At 42.6% G+C, this 22,313-nt stretch overlaps 1 protein-coding gene across 7 annotated transcripts in view; it reads right to left on the bottom strand.

The window, feature by feature from the left end:
* The window catches only part of cpne2 (copine II), a 313,555-nt gene that overhangs the window by 118,257 nt on the left and 172,985 nt on the right, over window positions 1-22,313 (bottom strand). For all 7 annotated transcript variants that reach the window (XM_069901373.1, XM_069901376.1, XM_069901375.1 and 4 more), the window contains exons 13-14: window positions 21,636-21,687; window positions 17,477-17,610 (exon numbers count right to left, since the gene is read on the bottom strand). In XM_069901373.1, the coding sequence (XP_069757474.1) occupies window positions 17,477-17,610; window positions 21,636-21,687 (186 nt within the window). The remainder of the gene's footprint in view (window positions 1-17,476; window positions 17,611-21,635; window positions 21,688-22,313) is intronic.

Here is a 22,313-nt window from a genome sequence, read left to right as displayed (position 1 = left end):
CTTGTGAGCCAAAAGGGCCTGTCACTTTTTAAAAAATCAAATTTTAAATAAATTATGAGGGAATATAGAAAAAGCCACAGGAAATTTTCCCCCACGTCAGAGATAACACTTTCACATTGAGTGGGGAATCACTAGAATATACTGATGAGAGATTGGTGGAAGCAGGTTTGTGAGCAACTTTTAAGATTTCCTCGAGCTGGATACCACCAGTGAAAATTGGCTTCGTTATGCCTTTGCCCCACCTGCCACCTTCTATCCCCAAAAAGAAAATGACACAAAGAGAAAATGCCACAGGGATAAATAAGATGAGACAATACATTTGACACCAAGACTTTGAGAAGCAGCAGGCTAAGGTGGCATGCGATCAGATTTCATTATTGCAAATTTGGTCTCGGTAGCCTGTAGTACAGTGCAGATATGGTAGTGGGATGCTGCTCCTGTCAAATGTGGGAATTTAGGGAATCTGATAAGTTTCCCCATTAACTACACCTTCAGGAAGGACAGCCAACTCCAGCTCTTGAAAGTCTGTTCTTAAGGAACTGGAGTTGGAGTTGGATGAACTCATCCAGGATTCAAGATAGTAGATAGGTGAACACCAAGAGAAGTAAGGGGAGAGAGAAGGCGGTGCAGGGTTACGCTGTGGCTATTCCCCTCAGCAACACGTATACCCCTTTGGACACTGCTGAGGGGGAATGAACTAACTGGGCCAAGCAGCAACCAGACCAAGGATACACAGTGTAGCAAAAGGATGGGCAGGTAATCAGAGGGGGCGGTGTGGCTCTGTTGGTAAGGAAAAACATTAAATCATTGGAAAGAGGTGGCATAGGATCAGAAGATATAGAATTATTGTACTTTGAGTTAAGAAATGGCAAGGGTAAAAAGAAACTGTTGACAGTTATGTACAGACCTCCTAATGGTAGCCGGGATGTGGACAACAAATTCCACACCAAATTGAAAAGGTCAATGTTACAGTAGTCATGGGGGAGTTTAACATGCAACTAGATTGGAAAAACCAGGTTGGGACTGGATGTCGAGAGATTTTTAGAGCCCATGAGGGGATCGGCTGTACTGGATTGGGTGTTGTGCAATGCACCAGAAGTGATTAAAGATCTTAGAGTAAGGAACCATTAGGGGGCAGTGATCACAATAGGATTGAATTAAATTTGAGATTTAACAGAGAGAGACTAAAGTCAGATGTGTCTGACAGGAATTACAGTGGGAAGAGAGAGGAACTGATTAAAGTAGATTGGAAGTGGGCACTAGAAGGGAAGAAGGCAGGGTAGCAGTGGATGGCATTCCTGTGAGAAATTAGGAAGTTGCAGTTTAAATACATACCAGAAAAGAGGAAATATTCCAATGGAAAAATATCACCACTATGGCTGACAAATGAAGACAAACTCAATGTGAAAGCAAAAGAGAGGGCATACAAGGAAACAAAAGCTAGGGGGAAGATTGATGATTGGGAAGTTTTTAAAAACTTACAGAAAGTAACTAAAAAAACTCATAAGGAGGGAAAAGATGAAATATGAAAGTAGGCTAGTAAATAATATCAAAAGCAGGTACAAAAAATGTCTTCAAGTACAGCACAACTCCGATTATCCAAAATGGTCGGCATCAGGCCCATATTGGATAAACAGTTTTTTCAGAGAACCGGTCGTTTTTTAAAAATAGCCCAGTAGCAACAGCAAATCACTTGTAACAGTTTTAAACACCAACAAACAATAAGATAAGGCTTTTTAAGCTTTAAAATAATGTTTAATTCTCACCAAAAAAAAATGCTGGCCACCGTTGATCAACAACACCTCTCCACTACTTGTGGCGGGAGCCCAAGGGTCGGTCCCTGCTCCTGCTTGGGAGCTTGAGGTCTGCTGGTGCCGGCACCAGGAGCCTGAGGTCCCCAGTCAGTTCGGCTCTGAAAAATTTCGGAAATCCTTGTTTATCCAAAATTTTTAAAACATTTCGGATAACTGAGGATTTTGGAGAATCCCATTTTGGATAATCGGAGTTGTACTGTATATAAAGAATAAAAGAGAGATGAGAATAGATATAGGACCACTAGAAAATGATGCTGGAGAAATAATAATAAGAGCAAAGGAGACGGCAGAGGAACTAAATTAGTATTTTGCATTTGTCTTCACTGTGGAAGATGTGAGCATTGTGCCAAATGTCAAAGGGTATCAGGGAAGGGAAGCAAATGCAGTTACTATTTCAAGAGAAGGTGTTCAGAAAGCTGAATAGGTGTTTTGGACCAGATTGATTGCACTCTTTGGTTCTGAAACAAGTCGCAGTAGAGATTGTGGAGGCATTGGTAATGATCTTTCAGGAATCAATAGATTCTGGCATGGTCCTGGAGGACTGGAAAATCACAATGTCACCCCACTATTCAAAAAAGAGGGAGGCAGCAGAAAGGAAATGATAAACCAGTTAGCCTGATGTCAGTGGTTGGGAAGATATTGGAGTCGATTGTCTTGATAGGGGGTTGTATCAGTCGCCGGCCGAGTTGACTCAGCTGCCGTGTGAACAGCCAACCCACTCAAATGGGTATCATTAGTGATGTTAGTGCCTGTGTGCGTGCGTCAGTCTGGTAGTTTTAATATCAGTGCAGTTATATTTCACAGGGCAGCCAGTGGAGCTGTCAGCGTGTACCTGTGCTTTAAATCATCTCAAGATTACTTATAATACCTAATACAATGTAATGCTATGTAATTAGTTGTTATACTCTATTGTTTAGGGTATAATGACAAGCTGGTCTGTCCTAAGTTTGAACAATCTGAAGCCCACGGCAGTATATTTTCCTACAGTCTTTTTATATATTGCGCGCGCATGTGCTTTATTCCCGCTACAATTTTACTGCCCTGCGAGAACGAAGGGCATCGCTTGGGATGTCACCACTGGAGGTTGAGGCCTCCCTTAGATCCACAATATCCACATGAACCAGGGAATTCAGTGTGAATGGCTCACCCGGTACTGCCACATGCGCCATTTACTCGCCCTTGGGGAAAGAATTTCATGTACGTTACATTTTAAATGTAGTATTACATGACGATAATGGAACCTTTACATTTTTTACTTAGGGCTGCCAATGTGAAAGGCGTCAAATATCTTGAGGTGATATCCTTTCTCAAGGCCAAGATAGAATAGGCGAAATTACATCTACAAAAGGGGAAAAGGCTGAGGGAGGGGCTCAGAGGTGATAGAGAGGACAGAAAACATGATATGTGGAGACAGGTGGAAGGAACAACTATTCAGAGATGGGATCACTGGAATCACCTGATTCTACCATTTACATCTCTTTACCTCCTCCTGTACTCATCATCCCTTGCCCCTCTCTAACTTTTCTTTCCCCAACCACTTTCCTAATCATTTCTCCCTCGACCTGTCCCTCTGCATCCCACATTTTCTCTCCTATACTCTATCACCTCTGTGCCTTCCCATCCATCATTTTGTAGAGATGGCCTCTAATGAATACAAGGAATGACAAACGGGTCAACAATTTCTGAGGAGTCAATACAAATCTCGATGAGTATTTGTCCCCATGTCTGATTATACCATTGCAGTGCTGAACAGTCTATTTACTTGGGTACAGAATCCTTGCTACTAACTTTGAACAAGAGACTGCCATTGAATGATATCACTAAATGCAGCATAATTAAGGGTTGAATTTAATACCAATTAAGAGGAAAACGGTTAAGCTCATTTAATTTCTTGTAAAATTAACTTTATGTACCCTTCCTCTTTATGTAAATGTCATCAATCTAAGGCTTAGACAAAGTGCACAGAGGTAACACATTAAGTGGAATCGGTGGACAGGGCAGCTCACCCAGGTACACCAAGATTACTAATCTTTACCATTTCCAACTGCCCCCGAGACATTCTAATCTCACCCCCTCAGAATACCTTGCCCTCCACTCTCTCCGCACCAATCCCAATCTCATGATCAAGCCTGCAGATAAGGGTGGTGCTGTTGGCCCAGATGATAACTCTCAGACACCTCCTCTTACTTTCCCCTCCAACAGGATTCTACCAAAATTCAAACCACCTTCTCACACACTATATCTTCACTTTCGGTCATTGATCATTCACCTTATTCCCAACCCCACACTGCCACATTCTACCTCCTATCTAAGATCCACAAACCAATTATTCTGGCAGACCCATTGTTTCTGTGTGCTCCTGCCCCACCAAACTGTTATCTGCTTAACACGATACTGTTTTGTCATGCCTATCTAATTCCTCCCTACCTACACCTATGATATTTAATACATCCTTCATCACTTCAACAACTTCCAGGTCCCTGAACATGACTGCCTCATCTTCACCATGGATATACATCACTATACATCTCCATCCCGCATACCAAAGGTCTCAAAGCCCTATGTTTCTTTCTTGACAATAGACCCAAGCACTTCTCCTCTACCACCACTCTCTTCTGGTTGGCAGAACTTGCACAATAACATTTCCTTTGACTCATCCCACTTTCTCCAGGGAAAAGGGGTAGTTATGGTATCTGCATGGGCCCCAGCTATGCCTGTCTTTTTGTTGAGTCTGTAGAGCAATCCATGCTACAAGCCTACTGAGGTAAGGCTCCTCAACTTTACCTCCAATTCATTGATAACACTTTGATTCTGCCTCATGCATCCAAGATGAGGACGTTGACTTTATCCACTTTGCTGCCAACTTACACTCTGATCTCAAATTCACTTGGTCCACCTCTTGCAACACTCTCCCATTTTTTGAACTCTCTATCTCTTTCTTGAGAAACAAATTCCCAACAGACATCTTCTACAAACCTACCAACTCACACAGATCCCTCATCTACACCTATTCCCACCCTGTCTACTATAAGGATTCCATTCCTTTCTCTCAATTCCTCCGTCTCCATTGCATCTGCTGCCAGGATGAGATCTTTCCAGATGAGATCATCCAAGATATCTTCCAAAACAATGTGGCTTCCCCTCTATGACCATCAACTCGACCCTCACTCGTATATCCTCCACTACCCACCAATCTGCCCTGGCCCCTTCCACCTCCATGCGTGACAAGGACAAGATTCCTCTTGTCTTCACCTACTACTCTACCAGCCTCTGCACCGAACACATCCTCCTCCACCACCTATAATGTGATCCCACCACTTGACACATATTTCCCTCTCCTCCTCTCTCCACCTTTTACAGGGACTGCTCCCCCTGCGACTCTCATGTCCACTCTTCCCTCCCCACCAATCACCCCCTTAGGCCCTACCCCTGCAACTCCAAGAACTGCTACATGCATCCACACCCTCTCCTCACCATCATTTGGGGTTCCAAACAGTCCAAGTGAAGCAACACTTCACTTATGAATCTGCAGGGGTCATCTACTACATCTGGTGCTCCCATTGTGGTCCCCTCTACATCGGAGAGACTGGATGCAGTCTGGAAGATTGCCTTGTTGAGCACCTCAGCTCTGTCTGCCGCAATAGTGTGGATCACCCAGTGACCACCCACTTCAATTCCCCATCCTATTCTCTTGCTGACCATTGTCTCACAAGATCACAAGACAAAGGAACAGAACAAGGCCACTAGGCCCATTGAGTCCGTTCCATAAATCTACACTAAGCTACTCTACACTAGTTCCAATTTTCGGCCTTTTCCCCATATCCCTTGATGCCCCCACTAATGAGATACTTGTCTATTTCTTGTTTAAACACTATCAGTGATCTGGCTTCCATTGCTGTATGCGGCAATGAGTTCCACAGATCCACAACCCTCTGGCTAAAGAAGTTCTTCCTAATCTCAGTTTTATATGGATAACCTCTAATTTTCAGACTATGACCCCCCCTTGTCCTCAATTCACCCACCAAGGGAATCATCTTACCTGCATCCACCCTATCTAAACCTTTCAAAATATGAAAAACCTCTATAAGATCTCCTCTCATTCTCCTATACTCCAATAGATACAACCCAAGAGCTACCAAACGCTCCTTGTACATTAGCTCTTGCATTCCGGGAATCATCCTAGTAAGTCTCCTCTGCACCCTCTCCAACAACATCACATCCTTTCTAAGATAGAAGGCCCAAAACTGTACACAGTACTCCAAATGAGGTCTCACCAGTGCCCCATAGAGCCTCATCAATACCTCTTTACTCTTGAACACTATTCCTCTTGAAATGAATTCCTCTTGAAATTTGCTTTCTTCACTGCCAATTTCACCTGGTCATTAACCTTTAGGTTTCCCTGCATGAGAACACCCAGGTCCCTTTGCAAATCCGAGGTCTGAATTTTCACCCCTCCTGCAAACTGGAGGAACAACACTCCATCTTCCAACTGGGCACACTCCAACAAGGTGGCATTAACATTGACCTCTTGTTTCCATTCTCCATCTCCTCCACCCTGTCTTTCCCCTTCCCTACTTCTTTCCTCTAGCTCTCTCTCTAACCTCTATCTCCTTTCCTCCGGACCTGCATTCACAGAGCCACTCCCCTCCCTGATCATTTCTCACCATTCCTCTACTGCCCTCCTATCCATGCCCAATTATCACCTTTTGCCTGTTGGCCTGTCCTTTCTTCCCTCCTTCCCAGCCCCTATATTCAGACACCTGCCTGCTTTTTGCTCATACCTTGAAGAAGGGCTCAGGCCCAGAACATCAGTTATACGTCTTTACCTTCACTGGACGCTGCCAGCATTTGTGTTTTTACTACAATCACAGCGTCTGCAGACTTTCAGGTTTCACTCATTTTATTCCCTTCAAATCCTCTTCCATCACATGTTTAACGACTTGCCCTAATATTCCCTAGTCACTGAATCTGTTCTTCAGAACATGCACTCTCCTTAACATTCATTCTCTCATCTGTGTTTGCTCCAACTGCAACTCGGTAACGCTACAGATTTTTCATCTAAGCTGAGGATGAAACTGTAAATAATTGAGGAGCAAGTAGTGATCCCAGCTGTGCCCCACCATTAATTCTGTTTACTTATCTTGAGCCATGATCTTCAGTGCTCCGATCCCCTCCCAATTAATGCTGCAAGATTTTATTACATGTGACTACCTGTGGGGGTGATTTCATTTCTCCTTTTTGGAAACCTTGGTCCCCCAGGTTGACTGATTTCCAATCCTTAGAAGAAGCATATTTCAAAGATAATTTTCCTATCATAAACCAAGCTGAACCTGTTATTATCATATGGTTTTTGACATGGCCTGTACAATATTTAGTTCTGTTGCTTTCTCCACAGAAAGCTGCCTGACCTCCTGAGTGTTAGGGGTGGATATGAACATTATTGGAATGTGACTGGTTGGTGGGGAGGACAGGGAGTTAGTGTCAGGAGGTGGGAGAGTAGGGAGAGGGCAGGGCAGCTTGGAGGAACGGGGGGAGCAACTGTGCTGCAGGAGAGATAAAGTAAGGGATGAGTAGAAGGAGCAGCACACAGGATATATGGGGAGTTTAAGGGAGTGAGGATCACACAGGAGAGAGAATGGGCAGGTGTGGGGGAAGAGGAGGAGTAAGAGCTATTTAGGAAAATTAGTCTGCGTGAGGAGGATCGAATGTTCACAACCTGCCATTCATGTCGACAACTCCTTCCTCTTGCACAATCCTGTCCTAGTTTGTCAAAACACCCAGGATGTAAAGAGTTAACACGATGCCTGCATCATGCCTATGTCCACATTTCAACCTCAACAGCTCTACTTGCAAAATCATTTTCATCAAATAAAACACCACAATCATTCATTCAGTTTGCAATGTACATTTGCATTTCTTGCCAGGCCAGAAATACTCATTAATAAAACTCAGATGCTTAAAGCAAATCCTTTTAATTGGGTTCTATTGAACTACCTAAACAGCTATAAACACAATTTTTTTCCCTCCGAAATGGCCAAGGAAATTTAACATAAAAGCAGCCTTGATCTTTGTTTGATTTAAGATTCATTAAATGAACACTATTACAGAACTACACATCAAATGGACATCTGTATCAGGACACAGTGATAGGTAAAGATGAACAAAAAGCTTGCAGAATACAAGTAAACCAAAATTAGGCACTGCTCAACTTTCCATTGCAGATACAACTACATTTTAGATTCATTATGAAAAAAAGAAATAATGACTTTAAGGCCTGTGTTTTATTTTGCTGGAATACCCAATCTTTTTGATAATCCTTTCAATCTTCCCTTCTTTACTTCACCCTAACAACTTACCTTATCTTTGAAATCTTCTTCAATATTTTTCCCAATTAATGAATATGCTGCTGTTGTGCCACTGAGAGGCGATGAACTTCTGAAAAGTATGCAAGTTAACACTCCAGACTTTGATGAAGGGCTCAAGCCCAAATCATCTTTAACTTTGTTATATAATGAACACTGACCTGCTGTGTTTTTTACTTCAACCACAGTGTCTGCAGACTTTTATGTTTTACATCTGACTACTAAGTTTACTTTGTGCACACGCTCACATGTCATGGAATAACATGTGGTGGGGCCAGGTGGACAAGTTCTGATGACAATCGATAGTAGCTGCATTAACAAGAGGCGTGAGCCTCTTCACCTCGACATAGTGTCGAAGCGTCCAAATTTTGAACAGAGAATGCAGGGAAGGTTCAATACTGGAAATACAAAAACAGGGTGGCATTGTGGCACAGCTAATAGAGAGTCGCTGGCTTCCATGCCAGAGACCCGCATTCAATCCTGAGCTCGGGTGTTGTCTGGGTGGAGTTTGCATGTCCTCCCTGTGACCATGCAAGTTTTCTCCAGGCGCTCCCACATTCCAAGCTGATAGGTTAATTGGCCAATGTAAATTGCCTCCTGCATGTAGATGAGCAGTAGAATTGGAGGTGAGTTGATAGAATGTGGGGAGAAAAAAATGGGATTAATGTAAGGTTATTGTAAAGGATGGTTGGCCTGTTTCTGTGCTGTGTGATTCAGCAGGTCAGGCAACTTCTATAGAAATAGACACAATATTTCAGGTCAATACCCCATCAGCTTTTATGTTCTCTTCTGTTCTGATGAATGGTCATTGACTCAAAATACTGTTCCTTTCCGCACAGGTCAGTCAGACTCATTAAATCTTGCCAGCATTTTCTGGTATAACATTAGATTTCCAACATCTATGATATTTTTGTGTGGAAGTTTGAAATTGATAGAAGGTTCATCCAGGAAATCAATTCAAATGTAATCTCGACAGAAGGGTGAGAAAGTGAAGTAAAGACATCTCAGAATGATGTTTCAAAATTCTTCACCCAAAGGAAAAAAAAACAATGTCTCAGATTTTACTGGGAAAGTCTGCCACTTCTCAATGCAATGAGGGGTGTCTATTTCTTTAAAGGAAGCAAGTCTGGGACTTGTGCACATGTGCCCTTGAACTGAATTGAATGGTGGAGCTCAGTCTTGCCAGGTTCCATTAGCTTCTGCTGGGTATCAGCCCTTGGACTGGCATGAGAGGTTAGACCAAGCATGGGATCCTCATTCTCAGCAGTTCCATGAGGGACTGCAGAATTGTGGCAAAGAAGCAGAGGTGAAAGAGAAACTCTGTTTCCAGTTTTACATTGATTTAGTTAAATGCCCTGAACCATTCATTGGTGTTTGGGATGCTTAATAAATGTTCATCTTAATTTTCTAATTATTTATTGTTATTTTAATAATGAAGACGCTGTTTACATCCGGTACCGCACGGATGGCAGTCTCTTCAATCTGAGGCGCCTGCAAGCTCACACCAAGACACAAGAGAAACTTGTCCGTGAACTACTCTTTGCAGACGATGCCGCTTTAGTTGCCCATTCAGAGCCAGCTCTTCAGCGCTTGACATCCTGCTTTGCGGAAACTGCCAAAATGTTTGGCCTGGAAGTCAGCCTGAAGAAAACTGAGGTCCTCCATCAGCCAGCTCCCCACCATGACTACCAGCCCCCCCCACATCTCCATCGGGCACACAAAACTCAAAACGGTCAACCAGTTTACCTATCTCGGCTGCACCATTTCATCAGATGCAAGGATCGACAATGAGATAGACAACAGACTCGCCAAGGCAAATAGTGCCTTTGGAAGACTACACAAAAGAGTCTGGAAAAACAACCAACTGAAAAACCTCACAAAGATAAGCGTATACAGAGCCGTTGTCATACCCACACTCCTGTTCGGCTCCGAATCATGGGTCCTCTACCGGCATCACCTACGGCTCCTAGAACGCTTCCACCAGCGTTGTCTCCGCTCCATCCTCAACATCCATTGGAGCGCTTTCATCCCTAACGTCGAAGTACTCGAGATGGCAGAGGTCGACAGCATCGAGTCCATGCTGCTGAAGATCCAGCTGCGCTGGATGGGTCACGTCTCCAGAATGGAGGACCATCGCCTTCCCAAGATCGTGTTATATGGCGAGCTCTCCACTGGCCACCGTGACAGAGGTGCACCAAAGAAAAGGTACAAGGACTGCCTAAAGAAATCTCTTGGTGCCTGCCACATTGACCACCGCCAGTGGGCTGATATCGCCTCAAACCGTGCATCTTGGCGCCTCACAGTTTGGCGGGCAGCAACCTCCTTTGAAGAAGACCGCAGAGCCCACCTCACTGACAAAAGGCAAAGGAGGAAAAACCCAACACCCAACCCCAACCAACCAATTTTCCCCTGCAGCCGCTGCAACCGTGCCTGCCTGTCCCGCATCGGACTTGTCAGCCACAAACGAGCCTGCAGCTGACGTGGACTTTTACCCCCTCCATAAATCTTCGTCCGCGAAGCCAAGCCAAAGAATAATTGGCAGAGTGATCTCTGCGTTTCAGAGGCATTTAAAGAATAATTAAATGACACACAAAAGTAGGTGTGTGATTTTGCCAGGTGCCACTCCTAGACCACACAGGGATTTCCTGACGGAATTACTGGAGTGTTTGTCCACACAGCTGAATTGTGGAATGCATTATGCCTCCATCACTACACCCAATCATTACCAGTGTGGGACCACCGCAATGATCCCCTGCAATAAACATGGCCCAGTGTGTGGAATGGCCATCTGGGTAAGGTGCGTGAAGCATTTTGGGGAACACCTGGAGGCCACGACAGGGCAGTCCCATTTCGAACCATTCAGGCAGGCCACAGAGATCATCAAACGCAACCAGGCACTGCTTGCAGTGCAAAGATTGTTGGTATTTGCAGTTTTATCGCTCCAAATAAGAGAGGGGGGGAAGGAGAGAGGGGGAGGGAGGAAAGAGGGGGGAGGAGAGAGGGGGGGGAGGAGAGAGGGGGGAGGTGAGAGGGGGGAGGAGGGAGGGAGAGGAGGGGGGAAGAGGAGGGGAGGAAGAGGAGGGAGGGGGGAGAGAGGGAGAGGAGGGAGCAGGGGGAGGAGGGAGCAGGGGAGGAGGGAGCAGGGGAGGAGGGAGCAGGGGAGGAGGGAGCAGGGGAGGAGGGAGCAGGGAGAGGAGGGAGGGAGAGGAGGGAGCGGGGGGAGGTTTAGTCATCCCTTGCCTTCTCTGACCCACAGAGGTTTGCGACTATCATCATATCTACAAGTTGGGCCCCGGACACTTGGAATCTCAACTCCAAGCTGCTGCTATCGATTGTCATCAGAAGCTGCTAAGCTTGGTTCTCTTCAGCTCGCTCAAGCAATAAAGAGTTCTCATTACAGACTGCCTGTAGTGTATTTGATGGAGGGATCTGCTTATGTTTGCCATTTCATGTAGAAAAGGTTGTTGGTTTATTGGGTCGTGCTGAGGCAGGTATTGGAGGCAGATCATGTGGATAAGCAGGAGGGTTCACCCAGAATAAATGGGTGAATAATTTACCTGCTTCCTCACTCATGAAGCATTAAGAACAGATGTGGGATGGAGGCAATGTTCTCACCCATCACTAGCCAGATGAGCAGAGAGAGTAAAGGGTGAACGGCATCATTCTTCATAGGCTGAAACAGGACGTGATGATGTAAGGGTAAAGGTAAAGGTTCCATTATTGTCACATAATGCAGGTGCCTAACCTTTTATCTGGGATCATTGGGACCGGACATCTGGCGTTGTTCGGTATCTTCCAGATTAAGAATCATTTTGATTTACATGGGGGCGTGGCAAGATGGCGTAGAGTCTAGACGTGTAATCTCAACCTCTCTGGCCAGACTTTTAAGAACCCATTTTTAACTCTTTGTTTTCAAGTTTAAACTTTTTAAAACTTAGTTTAAACTATTAAAGAACTGTTATGGCCATTAATGGTAAAAAGATTAAACCTCAAGTGCAGAAGAAACTACATTTTTGGAGTGCTGAAGATTTAGGGCCTAATCAGCGTGCTACAGCTTCAGGTTTACTTTCTTCCATGCCTAAGCCACAAAGATTGCTTGTGGGAGTTGAAAAAATGACTACTACTCACCAGGAGAAGGACATCGCTGGAATTACCCATTCTCAGGAGGAAGGTGCGTGTGCCCCCGAAGTGGATCCGATTCTGGCAGCTTGCCAACTTTAACGGAGGGAGCATGCAAGAAGACGACTCCATTGCTTGAAATGCCTCAGGAAGTACTCCAATCTGAATATCTTGATCTCTTCCGTGAGTTTTTGAAACAACAACGGGTTGCGGGGGGAGACCAGCGTCGACCCCCGGAGGAAGTCGGGGTGCCGTCGCTGGGAGTCCAGACCCACAGTAAAACTGTTAAAATGTCTGTTGTTGAGATGCAGCAGGATTTGCAGTTACCTGGTTCTGCCACTACGTTAGAGAAAGCAGGGTTGAGCTTTTCTGGATTACAATGTAAACAACTAAACGCTGTCATCCAGCCTATGCTGAATGAAATGACTCAAAGGATAAGTTTAGAACTGAATACAGTTAAAATACGTGTGGAAACATTTTGTGAAGATTTTTAAAAATTTCAGGCTGCTTTTTTGGAATGTCAACAACAAGTGGCTTCTAATACAGAAAAAGTGTTGGAGGTGGAAGAATCCGTTAAGGAATTGCAAGAACGTGAGAGGGAGTTAGAGAGGAAAGTAGATTATTTGGAGAATCAAAGTAGAAGGAATAATGTGAAGATTGTTGGTTTGCCAGAAGGTAAAGGTATGGAAGAACAAGATCCTCTTCGTTTTTTTTACCGAACGGATTCCACAAATACTGGGGCAAGAATTTTTCTCTGGAGGTCTGGTATTGGAAAGAGCTCATAGAGCCTTAAGAAGAAGACCTCTGCCTGGTCAACCACCGAGACCCGTGATAATTCAATGTTTGAATTATTTGGACAGAGAAACGATACTTCATTTAGCAGTTCAAAACACGAGACAACATCAAGCCCCGTTAATGATTCAGAATAGTAGAGTTTTTTTCTATTCTGATTTGAGTCAGGAGGTTATTCAGCGTCAGCGTCGATTTAATCCAGTTAAAAATGTTTTGTGGTGTAAAGGCTATAAGTCTACTTTTCACTATCCGGCATTGTTGAAGGTATTTTGTGGAGACTTTCAATCTTGGTTTTTTGAGAACGAGCGTGAAGCAATGATTTTTGCTGATTCATTGCCAAATGTAAGAGGACAAAGACGTAGTCCACCATTGTCTCCTAAAGAAAAATCTGGTTGTTCTGGAAATGGTAGAAATGGGAGAAATTGGAATGGAAAGAGTCCAATTCCTCTTGAAATGGGGTCACCGAGTTTGGAATCTCTTGGATGAATAGAAGAACTTTCTTATTTTTACTTTATTTTTATGTCATTATGATATTTTGTTGTCATTTTTTGTTTGGCTGGGGAGGGAGAGATTTGCTCTATGTTCTATTAGTCATCAGCCACTGGTGGGTGATCCACACCCAAGTTTTGTTTGGGGATTACTACCTTTTGGTAGTTTTCTTTTGGGGTTTTTTTTTTACTATACATTTTTTTTCATTTTATTTTATTTAGTTTCTAATTTGTGGTTTCTTTTTCTCCTATTGGAGGGCCTATTTACATTGATTTGAATTTTTATATATCGATATTATCAGTTTTTAGTAATATTAGTAGATATGTCAAAGTTGGGGTTTGCTACTTTTAATGTTCGAGGTTTAAACAGTCTGATTAAGCGTAAACACATTTTGGCTTATATTAAGAAAATGAAAATTGATGTCGCTTTTTTACAAGAAACACATCTGAATGTCAAGGAAAGTATGAAATTGAAGAGGGATTGGGTAGGGCATGTATATTCTTCTTCATTTAACTCTAGGGCTAAAAGTATAGCAATTTTGATACATAAGAATTTATCTTTTGAATTACAATCAATGGAGGAAAAGGCAGGATGTATTCTTAAATTAAATTGTAAGATTTTTAGTGAATTTTGGACTTAACTTAATATTTATGCCCCAAATGTAGATGATGAAACATTTATTTCGGATGCATTTTTATATCTGGGTCAGGCTAATGAGAATGTTTTAGTTGGTGGTGATTTTAATTGTGATTTGGAACCTTTATTGGATAAGTCTCCGAAGAAAGTTAAGAAATCTAAAATGGCAGTTCATGCGTTGATGAAAGATCTCAATTTAGTGGATATTTTGAGACGTCTTAATCCGACAGAGAAGGATTTCTCCTTTTATTCAGCTCAACATGAATCGTTTTCAAGGATTGACTTTTTAAAAAAAGTTTCGGCACATCTACAGGGGAAAATACAACAAGCGGAATATAAAAGTAGGGTGATTTCGGATCATTCTCTGTTATACTTTACATATATAACTTCTGAGAAAGTTCAAGTGGCTTATCGTTGGAGGTTTAATATAATGCTGTTAAAAAATGCAGAATTTATTGATTTTTTGAAAGAACAAATTAATTTCTTTTTGAAAGAAAATTCTAATTTTGTTCAAAGTAAATTTGTAGTATGGGTCGCTATGAAAGCTTATTTGAGAGGACAAATAATTAGTTATACTTCTAAAATAAAAAAGAATCAATTAAATCAGAGTCTTGAGTTTTATTTTTTCTGAAGATGATTGGTCAGATATTTGTTATGATAGTGCAACTAGACTGATAAATGCACATTATGTGATGATTAATTATAATTTTTTACATCAATTATACTTAACACCTGAAAAATTGAAAAAATATGGTTTTCAGGAATCAGATTTGTGTTTTAGATGTGGTAATGCTGTTGGAACTTTTTTTCATGCGGTTTGGTCATGTATATACACACAATCTTTTTGGAAGAAAGTACGATTGTTTCTGGAATACCTGTATAAGATTAAAATACCTTTAGATCGGATGGTATTTTTATTGGGTAGTTTGCAACCTCTGAAAGGTCTGGGATTAGATAAATTTCAACTTGCTTTTGTATATTTAGTGCTATCTGTAGCGAAAAAATGTATTGCTAGTTCGTGGAAAGATACAAATATGATTGATATTAATAGATGGCATAATGAGTTGAAATATTGCTTAATATAACCATATAACCATTTACGGAGCGAGTCTGCACCGGTTCACTGATTTTGTGTGCCCTCTTCAGGCAATGGTCCCGATGTATGTATTACTCCAATTGCATCATCTCAAATCCAATCTCCCATTCTGATATTTTATTGTTTTGTCACCTGCCTTTCGATGGACATTTGTGATGTCTTGTACCTCAGACACCACATCAGTTTGATTCTGCATTAGGCAGCAAGCCTAGATTAGTTAGTGGGTCTCTGGCATGGCCTTGACTTCAAACTCAATCATTTGTTTCATTTGCAATTGGATCAAATTGGTCTCAAGCCATTTGCAAAATAAGTGATAAAGAAATGAACAACTAATTGACAAGGCCTTCTTCTCGGCTCTATAATTTTACCTTAATTTTGTGTGATAACCATAGTTTTTTTTATTAATGTGGTTGTTATATTCAGAATATTTACATTTTGATTTACATCGATTAGATCTTAATATGTATGTTTCACTTTTTTTTCTTTATGGCTCTCCTTAGGAGAGTTGGCTGAAAGTGGGGGGGGGGGAGATTCCTTTTTTTTTTCTCTCTTTTTTTCTTTTTTTATATATATAATATAATGTTCATGCTTTGTTTATTGTTATATATGTTACTTATTATCTGTATTTTGAACGAATAAATAAAGTTTAAAAAATTTTTTTGATTTACATCCCTTTAAGCCACCCCTTACCCGAGTTGCACAGCCCTCTCCTCCCCCGCTCTCTTGAGTTGCACTGCCATCTCTCCCGCCCCCTCACCCACCCGAGTCGCACTGTCATCCCTCACCTGACCGAGTCACGCTACTGTTCACCCCCCACCCCCAGCCCTTTTCTCAGTTCCCCTGCGCTACAGCAGTTTCAGCTGCGTGGGGGGATTATGAGTAGCAACGACAGCCATTGAGCCAGCGCTACCTGACCAACTGAAGGCGCTGTGACGCTGGATGGGCCTTAGTTTAGCTGATTTGGAGGCACTTATAAAGTAGCAGATACATGGAAGTTGAGCGAGGGTCACGTCAGGTCATGTCGGGTGCCAACTTCCATCTTTGATGAGCAGTCATCAACTACCTAAAAAAAGGCCGGTTTTTGGAGGTTGCAGGTTTTCGAAATTCTGGATAGAAGGCTAGGCACCTGTACTACATTTAGAATGTAACATATATGAAATTCTTTAGTCTACCATAAGGCAGAAGGAGAGTCGCCACTTTGTCCAGCGCCCCTCACAGAAACTCACCACGTACCAACCAGTCCTGAGCCTGCTTAGCTTCCAAGATCGGACTGTCTAGGAACATCAGTCCCCACAAGTATTCACAGCAATGTACACCTTCTCCCCCCCCCCCCCCCCACCCACCCCCGCCATCAAATCTGGTACAGCTCTGAGTGCTGCTGTAATTGGACACAAGATTTGAAGGATTTCACTGAATTAATTCAGTCTGCTCTTAACTGTAAGAAAAATGCTTTCAATTATTCCTAATCCCTTGATTTATTCCTGCAGTCATATACCAGGTCATTGTTTTCCTTCACAGACATTACTAACTCCCTTTTGGTGTGGTTATTATGAACATCCTGGGTGTATTCAAAGGGCAGTAACACGGGGCTATTGTTGAAACATTCTATTGTCTACTAAGTCCCTTTGGAGAGATTTCCCTGATGTCCTTCACCACCTCAGTCAGGAACTCCTATGAAGGAGCACAAACTCTGTATCTATTGAACCGGCTATTTGATGACAGGAGCCAATGCAATTTAGCGAGGTTGCAAAGGGGACACATTCCATCTGAAGCCCAATGTCGGTTCAACATCATCTCTATGATATCTCACCCCGGGCCTTTGGACGCAAAAGGCAAAATCATTTGTCTGTGGCTGCCATGGGGTTTTATTCTCTAGCTCAATTACTGAAAAGAAATGACAGCCAAGGTGGGCAGCTGTGAATGATTTAGCAGTCCCCTGTCAGGGTGCAGAAAGTGGACCATTCTCTGCTCTTCAATCCATGCTCAAATTAGCCCCAAATGTCAGCAAAATACTGCTTCAAACTTCTGTCACTGGCTTCCTTTCTGCAAGGTTCCCCAGAAATAACTGAACCTGACACCAACATGCAAGTTGTTCATCACAACAGCATTAACTTTTGGTGCACAACTCACAGTCATGCCCCCAGGCTCTTTCATTTCCTCACACTTACCGCTGCTGCTTCCTGCTCGATGGCTTGGCTGGCAAACCTGGCCACGTGACTGATGATCGGCGAGAAGTTGGTGGGCCCATAAAATCGAATGTGCGGCAGACAGGCTGTGTAAGCTTCGACGATCCCCTCCACTCCTACGACACAGAGATACCACAGGGTTAGGGAGCAATGCACGTCTTTCAATCCCCACCCAGTTCGGTCCTGTGCTTGTACCCGAATATTCATACACATGCACACATATACTGCCCCTCTCATAAATTAAAAGTCATGTTTGAGGGCACTTCAATTGCATAACAATCCAATGGCTTAGAATAATGTTACAAGTCTTCCGAGGGAAGGTTAGCAGAGCTGGGACTTTTCTCTTTGGAGTGTAGAAGGACGAGAGGAGACTTCATGAGAGGCGTAGATAGGGTGGACAACCAGCGTCTTTTTCCCAGGGCAGGAATAGCAAACACCAGAGGATATCTGTACAAAGTGAAGTTTAGAGAAGATGTCAGGGTAAGTTTTTTTTTTACTTAGAGTTGTGGGGGCCTGGAATGCCTTGCCAGGGATGGTGGTGGAGGCTAAAGCATTAGGGGCATTTGAGACTCCTAGAGAGGCACATGATTGGAAGGAATATAGAGGGTTATGGGGTAGGGAGGGGTTAGTTTTTTTTCAAAGGAATATATGGGTCGGCACAACATCGAGGGCTGGAGGGCATGTACTGTGCTGTAGTGTTCAATGTTCTAATGATATTGAGAATGCAAGTTCAAATCCCACCCAGGCAGACCGAGAATTGTAATATAAAAAATGCAGGAAACTGGAGGCTGGTATCCATGAAAGGGATGATTTATTTCCTCAACTTTACAAACCTGCGCCCTTTACATTTTCTGGTCCATTTTGTGGCTCCAGTCACATACAGCCAAGTACGACAAGCAAATCACCCAAGACTCGAACAAAACCAGATCAGCCATGTAAAAGCTGTTACATGCAGAGCAGGCTCTGTGGGGCTCACTGGTCCCAATTCATAGGTCACATGTAGTCTCCTTCAAATCTACTGCTACTCAATTTAACTTGGATGAGTTTAGCTCAAAATGTACTTTCAAGTGAGTGCAAAGGCAAATGTTGCCTCTATTTCAGTTCAGACTGACAGTAAACAAAATATTCCCTGCGGAAATCCAGAAGATGGAAGAGGCATGGAAGGAAAGGAAGAATCAAGTCAAGAGCTGAAGGAACTCTCGTAAGCTTTTTTTTGGTAAAATATTTTGTGGCAGCCTGGTCCGTGACCATGAGGCAAGGTCGGCAACGGTTCTGGCAGTGGTGCAGTGCAAATGATCACTGGAATGGCTGGAGAAATAGAATTATCGTTTCAGATTGCAGATACTTCATCTGTTTGAAAAGTCAACGTTTTCTGCACTCACTGGCAGGTCGGGCAACTACCTTCATCATTAAAAAAAATATATTTCTTGCATCTGCAGTGTTTTGATTTTAATGAGAAAGATCAGGAATGAGTTAGGTGGATAAGATGGGGACTCAGTATGTGGAGATTCTGCATGCTGGTGACCAATGCAATACACCATATCAGGCAAACGCTGCCTTAAAAAATATACTTGTAGTCAGTACTGTGAGCATTAATGAGCCAGTTCAAAAGCACCACATTCAAAAGATTTCAGCAGAAACAATTTTTGAAAATGAATGCAGATTCCCTTGATAATTACATTATTATTTTTATATATAATTGTATGCTCCACAGTCAAATGGGTGCTCCACACCCATTTTACTACAGCAATGAACTTGAAAAGCAACATAAGAGGTAAGTTGCACACTTGGGGGATTTAAGTAGCCATATTCTGATCACTGGTCCCTCTTGGAAATAGTCAAAACCAAACACAATTAGAAGCAAAGATTACAGACTGCATGTGGGGGAGTTTAGAAATTGGAAGGGGATGATTACTTTGATGGAGTTGGAATATAGGTATCACCCCCCCCCCCCGCCATTTTTCAGCAGGAATTAGTAGAGCAAATACGCAGATGATCATAGTCAGCTGAGGGAATAGCTTGGGTTGTACTAGTGGGTGATTTCAACTCCCCCGCATATTGCAGGACAAATATCAAGGGTCAGTGGGAGAGAAGCTTGGGTCCTATTTTAAAACAGGTATGGAAAAAGACAGGTCTGGTCTACAAGTTAGTCTTGAATGGGGCAAGGCCAAATTTGATGGCACTGGGAAGGAATGCATTGGAGTGAAGGACAAGGATGGCAGGATTAGGGAATCCTGGTTGTCCATAAATAAAGAGGATCTGGTCAAGAAAAAGTAAGCACATGTCAGCTCTACATCATTGAAATCAAGTGACTGAATCCTTTCAGCTGTATAGAGGATGTAGGAGTTTCCTTAAGAAGGAAATTAAGAGGGTAAAGAGGGGTTATGAGATGACTCTGACAGATAAAGTTAAGCGGAAGCCTAAGTTTATTAGAGGCAAAGGAGTAACTAAGGAAACAATAGAGCCCACAAAAAAATTTAGCGAAGTCAGCTAATATCAGTAAAAACACAACACTGGAGAAACTCAGCAGGTCAAACAATGTACTTTACATAGCAAAGATAAAGATACAGAACCAACGATTTAGGCCTGAGCCCTTCTTCAAGGTCTGGAGCCAATAGGAACTGAGTGAGGTTCTAAATCAATATTTCTCACCTGTATTTACTATGGAGAAAGACAAGGGGTGTGAGGGAACACAGGGAAACAAATAGCAAGGTTTCGAGAAGAGGTGCTGGAGGTCTTATAACACATAAAAGATAGATAAATTCATAGGACTTAAATGCGTGTAGCCCAGGACACTATGGAAAGCTGGGAAGAAATGGCAGGAGCCCTGGTTGGGATAGCTGCATCAGCATTGAGCACAGGTTATGTTCCAGAAGACGTGGAGGATGATTAATGTGTCTTTATTTCAAACAGACAGTAAAGACAAGCCAGGGTGGAACCTAATGTCAAAGATGGGTAAGGTTCTGGAGGAGATTCTGACAGACAGGATATACTTACCCATAGAATGGCAAGGACTAATTGGGGATTGTCAGCACGGCTTTGTGTGGGAAATCATATCTCATGAGTTTGACTGAGTATTTTGTTCAGGTAACCCAAAAGATTGTTGAGGGCAGGTCAGTAAATGTTGTCTACATGAACTTGTCTTTGACAAGGTGTGGTATGATGATCCAGGTCAGATCGCTTGGGATTTTGAGCGAGCCGGCCAATTAGATATAGAATTAACTTGATGGTAGGACCCAGAAGATCGTCGTAGAGGGTTTTCACTTAGATTGCAGGCCTGTGACTAGTGGTGTGTCACAGCAATCAGGGCTTAATCCACTGTTTTTGTCATCTGTATTAACCTATATGACAACATAGTTAGCAAGATTAGTAAATTTCCTGATGGCATTAGAATTAGTGGTGAAGATTATCTGAGATTACAATCACATAAACTGGGAAAGTGAGTTAAGAAATGGCCAATGGAACTTAATGCAGACAACTGTTATATGTTACACTTAAATTTTGGTACAACTTGCACAGTGAATGGAAGATCTGTGCAAAGTATTGTGAAGGTCCAAGTGCATAGTTCTTGGAAAGTGGCGGCAGGAAGACAAGATGGTGAAAAACATGTGTAGCACACTTGCTTTCATTGACCAGGGCGCTGAGCACAGGCGCTAAGATGTCACGTTACAATTGAACAAGTTGTTGCAGAAACTCCACATGGGAGTATTATGTGCACATCTGGCCACACACCAATAAACACGATATCAATAAGCTAGAAAAGGTGCACAAAAATTTCACAGGATTGTTTCAGGGAATGGTAGGCTTGAATTATAAGGAGAGGCTAGAGCCAGGAGATAAGATAAATAGTCAAAGTCGATTCCAAGGCTTGGGGAATGTAAAACTAGAGGGCATTGATTTAAGGTTGAGAGGGGAAAAATTTAACACCTTCTTCACATAGAAAGTGGGGGTAATGGAATGAGCTGTCAGAGGAAGTGGTAGAAGAGTGGACATTTGTGATGTCTAAAAGACAATTAAATTGATACATGGATAGGAAAGGTTCAAGGGATATGGGCAGAATGCAGGCATCTAGAGAAAGATGCAATACTATATGACTATGGCATAAGGAAGCAGATACGCAGAGTTACAGGATGATACTAACCTGAACAGAAAGGATTTGTAGGATTGAAGTTAATGGCAAATTCATGGGACACCTGAGAACACAGAAACAATGGAAGACATCAGTCTGTATCATTTTGATGCCATTCTGAATACAATTCAAAAATGCAACTGGTGATTTAATTGATTTTACCTGCAAAGGTTGGCAGAGTGCAGGGACTCACTGACAGCATGTTCTACATGTCCATGTTTAACCATCCTCACACAGATGGATAAAGTTGCCATTGTGCTTGTTCTTTCCTAATGCACATGATCAACTATGCCTGCAAAGAGCTTCCAACTCAGGCTGTAGAAAACATATACCTTGTAGCACCCTGCATCTCCCAGCTACTCCCATCGGGATAGAGATACAAACAAGCATTAGAGCTAGAACCATCAGGATGAAGAACAGCGTCTTTCCGTGGGCACTGAGAATGAACGATTGATGAACAGCTCATACAAACCTTCCGAGACTGTACTATAATTTAGCAACATTTATTTATTTTTATATGTGTACTATATTCTAAGTTTTTTCAGACACAGCACAGTAACAGGCCCTTTCGGACCATGAGCCCAATTAACTTACACCCTGGTGCATTTTGAAGGGTGGGAGAAAATTGGGGAAAACCCACACAGACATGGAGAGGATGTACAAACTCCTTACAGGCAATGCCAGATTCGA

The sequence above is a fragment of the Narcine bancroftii genome, chromosome 10 (assembly GCF_036971445.1).
Source record: "Narcine bancroftii isolate sNarBan1 chromosome 10, sNarBan1.hap1, whole genome shotgun sequence".
Lineage (NCBI taxonomy): Eukaryota > Metazoa > Chordata > Chondrichthyes > Torpediniformes > Narcinidae > Narcine > Narcine bancroftii.
The sequence above is the reverse complement of the archived record's forward strand: the minus strand, read 5'-3'. Positions and strand labels throughout refer to the sequence as shown.